The sequence below is a fragment of the Salvia splendens genome, chromosome 22 (genome assembly GCF_004379255.2).
Source record: "Salvia splendens isolate huo1 chromosome 22, SspV2, whole genome shotgun sequence".
NCBI lineage: Eukaryota > Viridiplantae > Streptophyta > Magnoliopsida > Lamiales > Lamiaceae > Salvia > Salvia splendens.
The window spans coordinates 18,786,560-18,804,883 of NC_056053.1; the positions used below are offsets into that span (position 1 = coordinate 18,786,560).

Here is an 18,324-nt window from a genome sequence, read left to right on the forward strand (position 1 = left end):
AGACTTAAAATCTTATCTTTCATGCTTAACATTCACCATGATTTGCATTATATGGATAAGGAAGGTTTTGATCCCATTACTGGTCTGCCTCTCTTCTTCTGCTCATCTTCAGTTTTGTCTCTCTGTACCTTCAATAATGGCGTATGATATACACTTTGAAATCTGGATTAATATCACATTCCAACCATTAATTCATGAGATTAGTTTCCTTCCATCATCATATCAGTCAAAAGATTGCATACAGCAGCAATGTATCAAATCTAGCAAAATACGTAGATATTGTCGATACTACAGAGGTTGGTGCATTGAAGGAGGAAGAGAGGGAGAGAAACAGAGAGCATCAATCAGTAATGAAGACTGTGAGCATCCCTCTCAACTGAACTAGCATTCAAGGACTCGCCTTCTTGCTTCCCAAGCTTGACTACATCTTGAGGTGAAAGGATCTTTATATACCACACATTGTTCACAAACGCCCTGCATATTTCCCAAACACTACTAATCAACCCCAAAGAATTCGACTTTACAAACAAGAAAAGACAGAGAAACGAATGCGTAAAGGCTTACTCCCACGGGTCGTCTCCAAGGAGAAGAATGTCGTTCTCCCTGTCAACGAATACAAGCTGCCAGCCTGATCTCTGAGGGTCTTCAACCAGCCCTTCAACCCCGAACATCTGACCAAGTTCCTGCCTTAGCTCCTCGTAGCTGCTGAACCGGCCGATGTCCACTGACCTACCAACAGATCCTGTTTTATACACCTTCACATAGGTTCCTCCGGGCGCTGCTTGGTCCACTTGTCCTGTGTTGTGCAACAAGTCGGAAGAATCTTGCACGTAGTCGTATACAGAGCTCTGGAATCCAGACGACCCTAACCCCATAGGGAATATATCTGCTGGAACCGAGGAAGTAACAACTCTGGAGACAGTAGTGGGCAGCAGGAGACCAGAGTCGATACTGGCTCCGAAGAGAGAGTGATTCTGCACATCCAAGCTGCAGTTTTCTTGTTCCAAGGAAGCATCTTTTCCAGTATATTTTGCCACCCAGGAATGCTGGGGCGAATGCTCATCGAGCGTGGCCTGGCCAGCTCCCGATAGATTTAGAAGATTGCCACTGCTTCCTTCGGGACAAAGTGAACCCAACATATTTTGCACACAAGGAGGAGCCATAGGTGCTGCTGAGTTTGAGAATTCTGGTTTTGTAAATGAAGGGGAAGGGATATCTAACGGGTGCCTCACTAAATACGCTTCCGGATAAGTTTGATGATGCTCTTTAGATTGGTTGTCGGCTTGCTGTGGCGTCAGCTTCTGCATATTATCCGACAGCATTTGGGTTTGAAGAGGAACTGATGATGGTTGGATTATATGATGCTGCTGTGTTTGAGGATTGTGGCTTCCTGAGTGCTGAAGATAGGCGACAGGCTGCTGCTGAAACTGCCCGGCAGCCATTATGGCCTGATATTGCTGGTTGAGATCGTGTCTTGAGGCTGTCGGATCGTACCTCTGCTGCATCCAAGGTAACATTCCGACAGACTGAAAGTTTATGGAATTGAAACCTACCTCACCAGCTTCGCCTCTTAACCACGGCATGCCATTGATTGCTTCAGAGCCAGCATCTGAGATGAAAGCCAAAAACATTATAGTAATGGAGCCAGTCAAGTTTGAGAACTTAAGCAATCACCACAAAAGTATGATGATAGATGTTTCATCAACAAAAGAGATTTGAGTAAATGTGTAAATTGTACTACTAATTAGTTTGAGTCATTCACTTCCTTTGACAAACTCAAACAGTTAATCTAAGTTTTAGCCAAATTCTGGTTTTGCATTCGACTTTTGAACTTATACCTTGATATGATGAAACGCCAGGATACCAGGGCCGTTTTAGTCTGAGAGGAAACAGTGAAGGATACATAGGAAACGTTGTCAAAGGCTCGATTTCCCATAATGATACCCTTGGTTGCCTCTCACCTGCTGTTGATTCATCCCAACCAACCTACAAACATACAACAGTACATAAACATTCAATTACAAGAGGTCAGAGCAGTGACAGAAGTGCATCTTTCGACTATACAGACTTCAGCAAGAAATGAGATCGACCTAATGTGCATGTAAATTAATCCACCATACCATTATCTAGATTGCTTCGGCCTAGTATACAAATATCAGTAAACAAAAACTGTTGGTATAAATCAAAACAGATTGCATATGGAATAAACATAACTTTAAGAAAAAGAAAATGAAAAAGCATGTGGCTGCTGCACTTCAAGCAAAAAAGTAAAGTTAAACACCTTAACAGAGCGCCAATGAGAATTTGCCCAACGAACAGGATCCAAGTCAACGATGCCAGTAATCGTACCCATGTATCTGGAACATGCACAAAAAGACCAAGAGTTGAACAAAAAGTTTCCCTAAGTGACTAAAAATACGATAATATGGTCATTAAGAGGGATCTTTTATTAACCAGGTAAATACTCATTGATTAGATTAGATGCTTTGCAGATCTTCTTTCTACAGGACACACATTAGACATTTATACTGGTTTATTGCAAAAAAAAAAATAGTGTGAAAATGGTTCGGAAATAAAACTAGATGTTCAAAACTGATAAATATACCTGCGAACACTAGATTCTTCAGTTTCAAACAGCATGCGGAAACGCATTCCAACTGAAATGCGTGTATGATACACAGCTTTGGCATACTTCGAAAGAGGTATGACAAACTCAGACGGACTAGCCCTGGGGTTGCAAGGTTCTATCAGAAGGTGTGCATGCGGAAAAAGAAAGAAAGAGGAACACAGTGTATTAACACCTGGGGTTATAGAAAACAGTGAAGCAGCTATTAGTCGCAGCAGCATGAGCTGCTGCAGCAAGTAGTCCGATGTGCATGCTGTCACTTGAAAGAACAGAAGACGGCATCACAGTTTGAGGTCGAGTGGCACGACGAATACCCAATAGGAGCTGATTTTTCTCATTCCTAAAGTCAAATAGGTGCGATTTTACAATATGACAACAAGATCTCAAGTGCATACACTAAAATGTGTACAGTTGGAAGCTATATGATTTTTACCAAATAAATAGAATGGAATCGCCAGCAACAAGACGTTTGGCACTGACAAAGACACTCCAGCCGGTGGTGAGCAAATGACGCTTGGGCTGGCCTGAGTGTAGAGGTGACAACATTGGTAATTAACAGATCAAAATAATTGGACACAAAATATAAAATGATTCATAACATGTGAACAAAACTAGCCATGTACTGATCATCATTCATGGATAAGTGTTTACTCTACTAGTTTTTTTCACCATTATCAAGGCATACACATTCAGCTACTAACACTCAGCAACTCAAAGTTTCTAGTGTCACCCTACATCTGTTTGGGCCTTCTGGAATTCGCAGGAAACTAAAACATAAGCATATCTTGGCATTTATGTATGTATCTCTGAATGAACAAATTCTTACAATTAAGTGTTACGTATATCGTGTCTTTCTGCCAATTCTATACTCACTTCTGTAGTTCAGGACAATAAAAAGACAAATTCATGCCAAATAGCTGAAAACCAGAATTACAATATTCACATATAGCAACTATTGCAAAGCAATAACATCATAGGATTTAACTTTAAACATTAATTTGGTTTAAAGAGTCAATAATAGAACCTACCCCGAAAAATATGCCTGAACTTCCATTCGACATCATGGAGATCTCTTGCCATAAGTTCTTGAGCAGGCGGTGTTTGTGAGAAATCCTGATGCCCCATAGAAAATTGTGAATAACTGTACAAGTAGATTTGCATCGAGGATGATTAGACAAGATAGTATACCAAGGGTGGAAAAACTTTCTCTGCAGCACGACGAGGAACAGAGAAGCCTCCATGCGTACTAGTATCACTTGCAGTGAGAGTCTTGCAAAAGTAATTGGTCGGTTGCCTGCTAGGAATTCCCAGCTCCACTGGAAGACATGTGTCTTTTTGTTCTTGCTGCATCCAAGCAGATTCAGGTCAGATTTCTGGGGAATAAGTAGAAGAAAATAAAATTAAAGACTCACGCATTCCTAAATAAAGAAATACCGGAGTCAGAGGCTGCAATGTCATCTTAGCATATACTTCATCAGTTTCAACATCTGCCTGAGAAGCAACAAACAAACCAACTACTTATTAACATTCATTCGACTAAAATGAGTTAGCTAACAAGATAAGCCATAAACGTCTACCGAAGAAAACCCACATGCATAGTAACATTGTGGAGTTGACAGATTAATTGGGGCGACAAGCTGGGGTAATTTGGTATGTGGGCATCAACTTCTTTACTAGTTGTTGCAGAAACCTGCCAACATTTCCAGTTAAGATCTATGACAGATGCATAACCTTAAGCAAGGGTTTTGAACAGAAAAACCTGCTCACTGTGACCCTGAGGAAAGTAAACCACACGAGCCCCAACTGTTGGCAACGACACTAAAGGGCCAGCACAGGCATGCCATAGCTCAGAATCCAAGAACTTCTTCTCCCCTTCCATATCCCAGCATCAATGAGAAAATCCATCAATCAAAAAGTAAGTCCCATTAACTAACTAACTCACTGAATTCTGTTTCTTTAATTGATTGACAAGCACTGAAACTGAGAGTCCATTCAAGAAAAGGACAAATGCATACTTGAGGCGACAAAAGTTTCAACGACAAGGACAAGCTGAACGAGATATATCAAAGGAATTCTACCAAAGAGAAAAGGAGAAAGAAAGTTCAATTCACATAAAGAAATGAAAAAAAGTACTATTATTTAGATAAAGATAAGACATAATTGGGAGTACCTTCTTGAGCCTGCTGACCCAACTCTGATGTTGAAAGCTTCATGCTTCTTTATCCACACTTCACCAAAATCCAAACTTTTGTTAATATTTCCCTTTCCCTATCAACAAAGCTGTTCGTTATAGTCAAGCAAGACAACCCACAATGACAATTCTTGGAAATTAAAACCTCAAAACCTAAGCTACCCATTTCTCAATTCCAATATCTCTTTCCTTCCTAGCACACTCTTCCCCATATTATTACTTCACTGCATTGCCAAGAAAACTCAACCCCATGAAAGTATTTTCATGATTATTGAGCAGGGTGAGTGAAAGATGAGAGCTTTTTTGGTGAATCCTATCGCTATCAGCCTCCAGTTTCTTTCAAAATGAAATGAGAGAAAATCAAAAGACTGGCTTCTCCTCTATTTTATAGTCCACCCGACCAAGGTCGACCTGGTGGCAGTCGTTTCAGGGGATGAGGCAGAGATATACAGAGTGAGTGAGTGAGTGAGCCTCTCTCTTTGATCAAGAGAGAGAGAGGCATCTGAGCCGTGTATTTAAGCGTACGATGAATCGAGCCCGTTGGAAGTGAAATGATTTGACAGGAAGCATGTGCCACCATCATTCAATGGTCGCTGTCAGGGTACGGAGAGAAAAATATTATACTGGCTGCCCATGACAATCAACCGGAAAAAGGGTTGAAAACGTGCCCGTTCCACTATCCCTTTTCTTGCATCACCCGTTTGTACACTACGCATATCCATGTTGTACCCGTGGTGGCACTAAGAAATTTCAAGCACCGTTTTTATTAGACTCCTGAATATTTGCCCTCATTTACTTCCATACACTGATAGACATCAAACTAGAATTTCTTCAAAATAAATACAATTACACCCTCTCCAACCATTTACATCAAACTCAAACTCATTTTTTAATATACGACACACCAAAAAGTAGTTTTATTCCAACCATTTACACAAAATTCAAAATTTACATCATTTTTGAGTTTTTGTCTAATAAAATTTTTACAGTAACACCATATTTGGTGTTGTTTAACAAAAAACATCAAAAATGAATTTGAGTTTAATGTATGATTGGAGAAGATTTCTACACCGAAACTCATTTTTGGAGTATGGTTGGAGATGGTCTAATACTTATTATCATCAACAATTCAACATCATAAGCTCAATCTTAATCAGACAATCCAGATAGATTAAAGGTAAAAGCTTTATTAAGTATCCCAAGCATTGTTTCACACTTGTTCACTAAATAAATCAACTTAGATCTTGTTATCATGGCATATTGAAAAGCACCAGAGTACTTCTGTATAACTTGCCATCAATGGTAGATTTTCCCTCTGATTTGCTTAGGTTAAGGCCTGAAATCATTGGAGTGAGATAACGTTTAGTAATTAGCATCAAGCATCCTGGCTCTTTACAAAAGCTCTTTAATGTAGGGAACTTGTGCAAGGTGTAGGCCATGAGCAGTTTTGGACACTTCAATTCCAATTCCAAGAATGTGCTTCACTTTCTTTGGATCATTAAGAGAAAACTTGTTGTGAAGTTGATCGGTGATCCGTTGAATTCCAGACACAGAATTCCATGTAATTTTGTAACCAATTAAAATTTTGGCTCTAATATAAATTACTCCTACCACTTGACAATTGTTGATAGGCAACTTGTAAAAGAAGTACAATTCAACAAATGAAATTATAATTTATTATAATATGATTTATTTTGTTGCCTAAAACATGATGTCGTTTTGGTTGGCATTTGATGGTGCCAGGTATATTAACCATCAGGCTTTATTAGCAAAATCATAATAAATCAATAGTTTAATTGAAAAATCGAAATAAATCAATAGTTTAGTATGCTAACTTATAGGAGGATTTTAAAGTTAATATACAAAACCAGAATTTGGTAAAAATTGGAAATTTATACACAAATTATACTCCATATGTTTGTCCTTTGATATTTAGTGATAACCTTTTTATCAATTGTCTTTTAATATGTAGCCAAATAGTTGAAATCGGACAACCCATTTCATTTCATTTCATCCATGATACTATTATCATTAGATACTGATGTAGTAGTAATATTCTAGTATTACTATATTTTAGGATAAATTGCCTGTAAAGTTATGTATTTTTAAAAATTTGATTTTTCTCGTAAACTTAAAATGTTGCATGAAAAAGTCATGAACTTTACCCCGTGCTCTGATTTACCAAGTCAGGTTTTCCAACTAAGTAGTATGTTGGCGCGTGTGTTTAAGTTGACGTGTAAGATGATGTGGATGCTGAGTGTGTGACGACATGGCATTTTTTTTAATTTTAGAGTACCACTCGAGAAACTTCGCCACCTCAGAAAAGGATGTGAAATCGCATATTCAACACATAAGAATGGAAATGTATTCAGCACATAAGAGTAAAATCACGTATTCAACACATGAGAATGAAATCCTAATTTTAATTTAATTCAAAACGCATAAAACAACGTCGTTTTATGCATTGCCAACGATTTGCCAAGTTACACCTCTGGCGTGCCACGCAGTATAAGTTTGTACCGAAAATCTATCGGATCGGGTCGGATGAAAATTTTACACAGCCCAGTAAAGTTCATGACTTTTTATTCAACATTCAAAGTTCACATGAAAAACTAAACTTTATTAAAAATTCATAACTTCACTAACAATTTGCCCTATATTTTATAGTACTAAAAATGGCAAATTGTCTGTAAAGTCATGAACTTTCAAGATAGTTTGATTTTTCCCGTGAACTTTAAATGTTGCATGAAAAGTCATGAACTTTACCGGACCATGCAAATTTTCCATCCGACACAAACTTATCATACCTGGCGCACCAGAGGCATGACTTGGCAAATGAATAATTTAGGGTTCAATTCGAATTGTGGAATTAATGCTACTTTTATGCTCAATTCGATTTGTGGAATTCAATTTGTATGTTTATGTTGATTTGTATGCTAAATTCAACTTGTGGAATTCGATTTGTATGTTTTCATTTGTGCTACTTGTATGTTTGTCATAAGTCCGAGGTCAGAGATTGCAAAGATAAAAGAGAAACAATAAGAATTGGTAGAGTTGCCAAGTCACGCCTCCGGCGTGCCACGTGGGATAAGTTTGTGACGGAAATCTATTGGGTCGGGTCAGATGGGAAATTTGCACGGTCCGATAAAGTTCATGACTTTTCATGCAACATTTAAAGTTAACAAAACTAAACTATCTTCAAAGTTCATGACTTCGCAGACAAATTGCCCTACTAAAAAACATGAAATAATGCTTAAAAACTTGAGATTAAAAAATATTTGGGAGCCTTTAAAATGTGAAAAATCCAATCTTTTCTCATAGCAGTCATAGAAAAGTCAGTCCCACATAATTATGCTTAGCTAACAAAAAAGATCAAACATGTCTAACAAAAAAAAGGGTGTCCTTGATATGTTTTGATCTTCAAATTTTGTGTTGAGTTGTTCATCGATTTGTTTCAATCATTTATAAGTGTGAGATGAAAATTTGAATCTCAATGTCTGTATCACCCAACTCAAAAAACAAAAGGATAAACATAAGAAACATAAAATTAAGAAGGATAGAAAGATGTGGTTTGGGAGAGAAAAATAATTGACAAAAAGTGGACCATATCCATATGAAGTGGTCCATGGCCTCTGACTGGAAAGGGAGGACCATTTGATTTAATTTGTGTGTGTCAAAATCTATGACTCAAATTACTTAATTGAAAAGGAATTTGGGAAAACAGTTAACTGTACAGAAAAAGGGTTTCCTGTTCTTGGATGGAAACACTTTTTCTTTATCAACAAAATGTGTCCAACCTTTTCTGTATCACATAGTCTTCAATTATAATAGTGTGTTGTCGTGTTACCCATTTATTTGCCCTACTGTTATAGTTATACTACTATACAGTAATTTTCAATATTTTACATTTATTTGAAAATACCTGTGCATATATGGAGTAATTCTAAATTGTTGAACAAAGTCCTATCTATAGAATCAAATACTGCAATTTTATGTCAGTTTCTAACCTTAGTTTAAATATCATAGATTATACTACTAACTCACTCATAAACTCACCTTCAATTTACAACACAATATAATAATCCAATCTAAAAACTAGGTTATGGTGTAAGCAGATGAAAGACAAGTAGGGCTGTGACAACGGAACCCACACGATGACAATGAAGACGAGTTCCAACATTACACGATCCCATGTCGAAAGTAGTTCTAGATGATATCATAATAATATCCTTAATCTCATGTATCAATCACTCAAGACAGCTTCAGCAATGCCAAATGGGAAACCAAAGTACAACTCTATTTCTACGAGCTTGCTACGCACAGGAACACTTACACGGAATCTACTCCCAGCTGCACGACTGAACGATCAAATTCATGAAAAACATTATAGTGGTGTCCATAAACAAGGAGATTTGAGGTACTTGCGTTGGAGCTGAGTGGCAGAGAGCAGGCATCTCAAGCGATCCTAGAGACGGGAGTCCAGAGACAGTTTTGGGTGTTATCCGCATCGCTCATCCTGTCCTCTGTACTTGTGCTCATGCTCAACGACTCTGCCTCTTGCTTTCCCAGCTTCATCACGTCTTCGGGAGAGAGGATCTTGATATACCACACGTTATTAACAAAAGCCCTGTCCACATTTATAACGGTCAATTCAGTCGCATGCAATTTTGCAATACAAAAGTAAACTGATGTTTTGAGCCAACACCTGAAACTTAGATTCTAGAACATACTCAAACTTAATCATCTTGTATCTATTAGAGATAATATCATGATCTTATGCATATGTGAATGAATGGATGGATGATTCTTGATTCTCAACACAGCACATGAAAAAACAAAGGTCTAAGAGTAATTATCAGACTGAAGGGAACACCTAGCATACCGTATCCTTACCACTGAAGATAATAAAAATGTTGGAAAATGATACTAAAAAGGCATAATGGAGTTCGTGAAAAACTCACTCCCATGGATCGTCTCCAAGGAGAAGCACGTCATTCTCCCTGTCAACGAATACAAGCTGCCAGCCTGATCTTGGAGGGTCTTCAAGCAACCCTTCAACCCCAAACATCTGACCCAGTTCCCTTCTCAGCTCATGATAGCTGTTGAACTGGGTGATGTCCAGTGACCTACCCACAGATCCCGTTTTGTAGACCTATACAATAAACAAAGTTATCAAACTAGTTACTTGTGGCAAACTACTATTAAGGCTTGCAGTTACGGAAGACAAATTTCTCACAAGCACCTTTACAAAAGCACGGGTGTCTTTAGGTTGGTCGAGTTCTCCTGTATTTTGCAACACATCAGAAGAATCCTGAACGCATCCATATAGAGGATTCTGATACCCCGACGGTCCTGACTGCATATCAGTATGAACAGTACCAACGACTGGCGCAGTGGTTGGCAATAGGATTGCAGAAGAGTCTATATTAGCACCAAAAAGGGCGTGAGTTTGCACATCCAAGCTACCACTTTCCAGCTCAACAGAAGCATCTTTTCCAGAAAATGGTGCACAAGTTTTCGGACTGGAACAACCATTTGCTGGTGACTGAGTAAATCTTGACATCCAGGATTGTTGCGGTGACTGCTCATTGAGTACCGGCTCACCAATTCTTGAGAAATTTAGAAGATTACGACTGCCTTCGGGACCAATCGAGCTGAGTAGATTTTGCATGGTAGAATGACCCGTGGATGATGAAAATTTATTGTTTGAAGTTGCAAAATCTGGTTTTGAGATTGAAGACGATGGAATATCGAACATTGGCCTTTGTTGGAGCTGATTGTGTTGGGCGAAGTATGCTTCCTGATAAGTATGTTCTTGCTCGCGTTTTTCAGCTTGATTGTCAATTTGCTGTTCAAGTGGTCTCTGCAGATTATCAGTCAGCATCTGAGGAGAAACCAATGACTGGGGCCTGTGCTGCAGCTGCGTGGCGGGACTATGGCTACCTGTACTTGAAAGGTACTGAACAGGCTGCTGGAATTGCATTAATTGGTTTTTCAGCAACTCCCCGCTCCCAAAGTTTTGCAGCCCTCCCCCTGCCAGCATTGCCTGATACTGCTGAGTCAGATCGTTCCTTGAGCCAATTGGATCAAACCTTTGCTGCATCAACGGAATCATCCCGACAGACTGAAAATTCAGAGAGTTGAATCCTTGCGGACCAGCTTCACCTCTTAACCATGCCATGCCATTCATAGCTTCATTACCAGCATCTGAAGAGCAGTCAAGGAATGCTTGGTAAAAACCTATACGAGGAGCATAAAACAAGCAACTAGGACTTTTTCTTATGGGTTTCAAGTTTTATGCATTTCTTTTAGTTATCATGATTAATCTTTTAAATAAGTAAGTTAGAAAATATGAAGCCAAACACTAGGACTTTCTAAGTAGGAAATATTTCAAGTAGATATTAAGATATCTTTATTAATTAATTAGGTGACAGGCAACTAGGGCCCATCGAGGTATTTCAAATCAAGGTTGAGAATTTGAGATGGGGAAATTTTGATGTCCTTTCACATTATTCATATTATTATTATTATTATTTCAAATCAAGCCTCTGCCTCAGGGGCGCAAGTCACTCGCGCGATTATGAACCAAGTTATGAGGTGCAAGTAGCTGCAGCTTTGCCCATTCACAAGTATTATTTGTTTATAAATATGTATTTAATACCATGTTTAATTGTACGTGGATAATTGTATTGTTCCTCACTAAGCATATTTAGGAATGACTCGCCCTTCCTATTTCAAATTCTAAGGTGACATCACAAGTATTATTTGTCTATAAACATATATTTAGTACCATGTTTAAATGCATGTGGATAATTGTATTGTTCCACACTAAGCATATTTAGGAATGACTCGCCCTTCCTATTTCGAATTCTAAGGTGACAGAGTTGGAATATGAAGCAGACATGGAGGTCAAGAATGGCTAGTGCAAGGATCCAAGTCATGCAAATTTTAAATATGTCTTTGTTTCAATTCTTTAAAAAATAGGATTCTAAGTTCTTTTCAGTTTTTTCATAAGGGTGCTCGGCACAGTTGTGTTTTGTTTAGGAATTCTTACCGTCAAAGAAAAACTAATTTCAATAACTAATTTGGTTTCTTTTTGTAACAGGAGTAATTGACTGTATAAATCTAAATCATGTCTTAAGCTAGCTTACATTTAAACAAACCTGTTTCGGGATTCTCTAAAAATCATTAAAAATATGTCATTAAGGTACTAAGCTTGCGCATAATGATACAAAATCTATATTAAGTAGTACTAATAATCTACTCCCTCCGTCCCACCATGAGTGAGTCATATTCCTTTTTGGCCGTCCCACCATAAGTGAGCCGTTTCCCTTTTTAGCGAAAAATAAAATAAAAATTTACTCTCTTAGAGTTTATTCTCTCTTCACTTCTCTACTTTATTCTCTCTCCACTTAACCCACTAAACACATTTTTTCTTAAATCTTGTGCCTAAAAGAACGTCTCACTCACCTATGGCGGAACGGAGGGAGGAGTTGATTAAAAAACTGGATCTTGCAAGGCAACTATTAAATTAAATATACAATTTCTGAAACAAGACTATCAGTGTCACTGGAGAATGGGGATAAAGAAAAACAAACGACAAAAACTAATCATTCCATAAACCAAGGAATCAAGAAAAGCAATTTTGTGGTGGTCATATACCTTGGGAAGATGATTGCCCGGGGTACCATGGCCGTTTCAGTCTCAGAGGAAATAATGAGGGATACATGGGAAATGTTGTCAAAGGTTCGATTTCCCATAATGATACCCTTGGCTGCCTGTCACCTGCCGTTGATTCATCCCAACCAACCTACAAATTTAGAGAAAGGGGGTAACAGCTAGCAAGTGATTAATGGGTAAATATCTAAGTCAATGAGCCTCTCACACGTGCATGCACAGAATGATTAAGTTAGCCTAACCATATCCTATGCCCGATGCGTAAAGTTAAAGTCACTTTATCAACATATATACTAGATATAACTAATTAACTATGTAATTTATAATGGTGATTATTAATTAAAGAAAAAATTCACATTATATACAGTATATATATTAGTACATATTTACATATGATAGTATGTTCAAATAAATACCAATATTAAAAGTTGACGGAGGTAATACAGTATGTGCATTTTACCTTTACTGACCGCCAGTGAGAGTTCGGCCAACGAACAGGATCCAAGTCACCAATGCCAGTAATCGTGCCCATGTATCTGGATATGTGGTGATTGATGCGTAAGAAGACCAATAGTTCATAAAAGGAAGTTCATTAAAATCAATCATAGCTAAGTATGGTATTGGACATATTTAGGTCTAAGTGCCATTTTAAGTGGGTCAGCCAACAGTTTTGAGCCCAAAAATCTATCAATAGTGAATGATGATAGGAGTAAATATGGTGAAGAAACAAGCCAGATTTCTCATCTTAACATGCTAAATGACTTTGGACATTAGCATCCATGCAGCATTACATACTAATCAACTGCCTAGATAATAAAATATTAGCAGTTATAAGAGCTATAAAGATAAAGGCGTTGTCATATTGACCAAGCATGTACTAGATACCTGCGGACACTGGATTCCTCAGTTTCAAACAGCATCCGAAAACGCATTCCAACAGAGACACGTGTGTGACATACTGCTTGGACATACTTTGAGAAAGGAATTACAAACTCTGACGGACTAGCCCTGATGAGAAATGCTTTTGTCAGATATGCTAAAACAAAAAATTTAACGAAAAACTACTATCACCTCGGGTTATAGAAAACAGTGAAGCAGCTATTAGTAGCAGCAGCATGGGCAGCAGCAGCAAGCAGTCCGATGTGCATACTGTCACTTGATAGAACAGAAGATGGCATCACAGTCTGGGGTCTAGTGGCACGACGGATACCCAGAAGAAGCTGATTTTTATCATTCCTAAAGCCAGGTTGGCGAAGCAAACATTGAGTTTTTTTAGTGCAAATTTTGAAAATTGGAATTGGAATCAACAGTATAAGTACCATATAAAAAGAACAGAGTCTCCAGCAACAAGACGCTTGGCGCTGACAAAGACACTCCAGCCAGTAGTTAGCAAATGGCGCTTCGGTTGACCTGAGAAAAGCAGCAACCACATTATAAAGTTTAGAATTTCCTTCAACATTAAATTGTGTACTGAATGAAGTTAAATTTATAGGTTATAGCACACAAATGTAAAACCATGTGACAGCAGCCAAGAAATTACAGCATAAATTGAGCTTCTCCTAACATGTTTACTCGACACATCAAGGTGTAGTTTCTAGCAGAGCAATATGAAGGGAAAAAATTCAATAAAATTTTAGATTTTCCTTCGCTTCCCTGATTTTTCCAAATCAAGAAGTCCATTAACAAAAGCATATAAACAAGATAAAGGAGACTTCTCCCTCCAGGTGCCCTCTCTTACAAATAAACACAGCATCACTTGGTCAATGCATAAACTTAGGCTAAGAGCGGAGTTTGGAGCTGACGTTAGCTATAACCTGTTCTTAGGTGTTCTAAGATTTACAATCACCTCTAGCTATCTTATATCTTGAGACCTTATGTTCTAGGGGATGCGAAGATAACTACTTTGCAGTTCGCACCAGTAAAACTTTATGACATAACAATATCAAATCAAACAGCTTTAATCTTGGGGAACCAACTCATGGAGTTATCCTTGATTTCTTTCATTCCTCTTCTAATAATCTTTCATGGGTACCTCTCATTTGTTTGCTTTTCTCTGTGAGCACCAGAAGGATGCTTACAAAGCAGGGGAAAAGAAAACAGGTCGATACTTCATCTATATATCCTAATGTGACCCTTCTGCACGTATGCTAAGCAGAACTTGAATGGATTTCAGTATCCACGTGAGGAATTAGTAAAGCCTATGGAAATTGTGTCATTCAGACTAAGCAAACGTCCATGTAGTGATTTAAGAAACAAAACATTACTTTAGGCATTCCAAAAACAAGAGGGAGGCATCAACAGTAGAAAGGGAGATATAAACAAATACAAAGCAATGATTACAGTGGAGAGTCCTTTCATAATCCACGTTGGAATGTGCATACTCCAAATCATTTTAACTCCTAAGAGTCCTCTTAAATTTTAGAAGACAACAGCCACTTAATTCCTACCACTCATAGATTATGGAACATGCTACAATTAGAAATAAACACCAAATAGATATAGCAGACATAATAATACTGATAAACCAACTGTTTTCATATTTATTCTTAACAATGATCTTAAATATAGAAGTAAAAGTGACCACTAGCCGACTGTGGTAGAGCCTAAAAATTGTCACCTATCCATCAATGTTAGTACTTGTGACCTAATAATTCAAAGTCCGATCCGGAGCTTTCCCCACACTAATCCTACCAGTAATAGCACCAAAATTCTTAAAATTTTCCTTTATTGGAAAGGGTTATTTGTACTTCAGAAACAAAACGTGGTACCCTGGACAAAATTTTACACTAAAATATTGACTGCCGAATTGATCAAAAGCCAGAGAAAGGGTCACCTCTGACCTCCCTTGATCAGGTTGAAACCAAGACTCTGGCATACCATTGACCATAATCTTCAAATGAGAAGATGTTTAACAACTTAAGAACAGTTCCCTCAGCACATGTGTATGGTGTCCTAGTAAATCCTGACATGGAAACATTTTTGTAGTGATTAAGGAGTACCATTAGTTACGCTTCTTTCTAGTTTTCCAGTAGAAATTTTAAAACTAGTGACGTTAAAGCTTAAACCATGTTTTTAAGCAGAGAGATAACTGAAAACTTATTACCTTGTGTTGAGAATTAAGCTTATTGTTAGTTTGTAGGACTCTAGTTATGATTTGGCTGGGGTTTCAAGATATGTTTCTCTGAGAATGAATGCAAACACCACAATTTCTAAGTCCTTGCCAAAGCAATGCTACATAAAGAGATCTCTAGAATTTACATAGACAATGCTAATATAGGGCTGCAATTGCATTTCGCACTAAATCTCCAAGCATCAAATTCTAACAGTGAGACAGTTTAACAAGTCAATAGCTAGTATTTACCCCGAAAAATATGCCTAAACTTCCATTCCGCATCATGTAGATCCCTGGCAATAAGTTCTTGTGCAGGTGGCGTTTGTGAGAAATCCTGAAGCACCAATGAAATTATGAACCGTTCAATGCCGGAGTTTCTATTAGAGCAATCAGGCCATAAGATAATGGTACCAGAGGTGGAAAAACTTTTTCTGCAGCTCGACGAGGAACAGAGAACCCTCCATGTGTACTAGTATCGCTTGCAGTCAGAGTCTTGCAAAAGTAATTAGTTGGTTGTCTGCTGGGCATTCCCAGCTCCACAGGAAGGTATCCATCTTTCTGTTCTTGCTGTATCCAAGCAATATATGTTATGCTAACAAATTCTGAGTCAACAAGTAAAGGACAACAATGTTAAGCAATCAAGCATTCTACTATAGTTTGAAATTTGAAAATACCGGAGTCAAGGGCTGCAATGTCATCTGGGCATATACTTCGTCCGTTTCAATGTCTGCCTGAAATTAAACAAATAAACCAACTTCTAACCAAGGTTTATACACAAGCTTTGCCAACAAGATGGGAACACACAAATCTACTGAAGAAAACCTACATGCATTGTAACATTATGGAGTTGACAAATCAACTGGGGAGGCAAGCTCGGGTAATTAGGGAAATGGGCATCAACTTCTTTATTAGTCGTTGCAGCAACCTGCAGGCATTTCCAGAAAATATCTATTAAATCTAACCTGAACGAGTACTTGACGTAAAACAAACATGCGTTGAAAGAAGGCTTCGGTAAACCTGCTCGCTGTGACCCTGAGGGAAGTAAACCACACGGCTGCCTACCGTTGGCAGGGACACTAGCGGGCCAGCACAGGCATGCCATAGCTCCGAGTTCAAGCACTTCTTCTCCTCTTCCCCTACCAGTGAATCAATAATCAAAATTTAATCAAGCTAATAATATGCTTAAAGCAAGATGAATTTATCTTGGACAACAAACATAGAGTCCTTTCAAGAAAAGAAACAATCTACTACATTTTCATGCATATACGACTCAAGACTAGACAAAACCGAAAAACATTGTTTTAAAAAGATTTAAAAAACACAAAAGGGAAATGAAAAAGTAAGCACGAGAAAAAGAAGAACAAATAAGCACCTTCATGACCATGTTGCTGACCCAGCCCTGATGTTGAAAGCTTCATAGTTTTATCCATGACTTCACTCATAAAAAAAAGGTACTTCAACAATCGCTACTTACTACAACAAACCTACAATCCTACTCATCCCTCTCAAACAAAACCCTCACTTCCAACCCTCAATATCTCAGCCCCTAAAAATCCAATCTTGCTAAGCTCCAACACTCCCACGCCCCCAATTCCACTCCTCCCCATCCCAATTCCTCGCTCACATTCCACTCCACACACCAAATTCACCACAAACCCCCTAAAACCAACACTAAACCTCATAACCCCAAATCCCCCCTAATCATCAAGACTCAACAATGAAGAGCATAAAAATGTGAAATTCCCCTCTTTTTTTCCATATTCTAAGTAAGAGCTAGAAAGTGGGTAACTTTTGATGGTCAATCGCTATCCAGCAACTATCTTCGAGAGCGAGAGAGAGGGAGAGAGAAAACCGAAAGACTGTTGCAGGTTTGTTGAGTTTTTATATCCCGGCCGACCGAGGTCGACCTGGTAGCAGGGGATATGATATCTATCGAGAGAGAGAGATGGAGCGTGTAACTCAATTCGTGTATCTAAAATGCTAGATACGGTACTGCTGATACTATGCAATGTGGCTCAGTCGCTGTCCCCTCTCTCTCTCAATCGAAAGAGAAAAAAGAAATTGGGGAAAAATGTGAGCGGTTGATTGAATCGTACGGCGGAGGGTGGCCGTGGAATGGAAAAAATGATGGTGACAGGAGCATGTGGATGTGGGGCCATGGTTGCTCTGAGAGTACGGATATTAGAAAATGATGTAGTGAAAGTGAAAGCATTGCCACTGTACACTCACGTCTTTTTATTAGGAGGCAACGTCTTTTGTTAGTAAGTTAATTATTTATCTTTCGAGGTCCATTAATTATATATTAATATCAATTCAACTATTTTTTAGCTATTTTTAATATTTTCATGACCAAAGTGCCTTAAGGACATGAAAGACAATTCAATCTATTTATTCACCCTTTTTTTCTTCTATTTTATTTGAGATTAAGTTTAATAGATCTTATACTATTATTATTAATATATATCATACCTTATTTGAATATTATGATATTACTTCTAGTGCTAGTTAATACTTTTATATGGTTACATTCTCAATTATTTAGATAAAACTAAGATAAAATATTTTATTTTAATGAATTTCGTAATTTTATTAAACTGAAAATTTAAGTTAATCATAATATATAATATATACTACATTGAAGTAAAAATTTAATAAAGTAAAAAAAATATGATTAACGAATAGTCAAAGGAATAGATATGAAAACTATGAACAGTTTTC

General features: G+C 37.9%; 1 protein-coding gene and 1 pseudogene across 4 annotated transcripts; both read right to left on the reverse strand.

Moving 5' to 3' along the window:
• Positions 1–163: 163 nt before the first annotated feature.
• LOC121787285 (auxin response factor 8) lies at positions 164–5,307 on the reverse strand. 4 transcript variants are annotated; one of them, XM_042185965.1, is made up of 15 exons: positions 4,980–5,306; positions 4,797–4,894; positions 4,642–4,700; positions 4,386–4,498; positions 4,218–4,316; positions 4,061–4,117; positions 3,815–3,970; positions 3,655–3,739; positions 3,060–3,150; positions 2,802–2,966; positions 2,606–2,728; positions 2,282–2,357; positions 1,839–1,986; positions 565–1,609; positions 164–474 (listed from the first exon to the last, which is right to left on the reverse strand). In XM_042185965.1, exons 5-15 carry the CDS (start codon positions 4,221–4,223, stop codon positions 345–347), a joined length of 2,082 nt encoding a protein of 693 aa, XP_042041899.1. In that variant the 5' UTR covers positions 4,224–4,316; positions 4,386–4,498; positions 4,642–4,700; positions 4,797–4,894; positions 4,980–5,306; the 3' UTR covers positions 164–344. The 4 variants fall into 4 exon arrangements, with proteins under 4 accessions (XP_042041899.1, XP_042041898.1, XP_042041896.1 ...); XM_042185964.1 differs by having other exon boundaries at positions 4,797–5,306; XM_042185962.1 differs by lacking the exon at positions 4,642–4,700 and having other exon boundaries at positions 4,797–5,307.
• A 3,702-nt stretch (positions 5,308–9,009) lies between these two features.
• Positions 9,010–17,661, reverse strand: LOC121787102 (annotated as a pseudogene).
• Between the last annotated feature and the right edge of the window lie 663 nt (positions 17,662–18,324).

Bases quoted from the DNA above. Each gene is read 5' to 3' on its own strand.
- LOC121787285 (XM_042185962.1), bottom strand. From the start codon at position 4,839: ATGAAGCTTTCAACATCAGAGTTGGGTCAGCAGGCTCAAGAAG. The intron at 3,151-3,654 runs GTAGGTTCTATT...CTCTACACTCAG, and splicing joins GTTCAGGCATATTTTTCGGG to GCCAGCCCAAGCGTCATTTG. The intron at 1,610-1,838 runs GTATAAGTTCAA...CTTTCATCTCAG, and splicing joins TGGCGTTTCATCATATCAAG to ATGCTGGCTCTGAAGCAATC.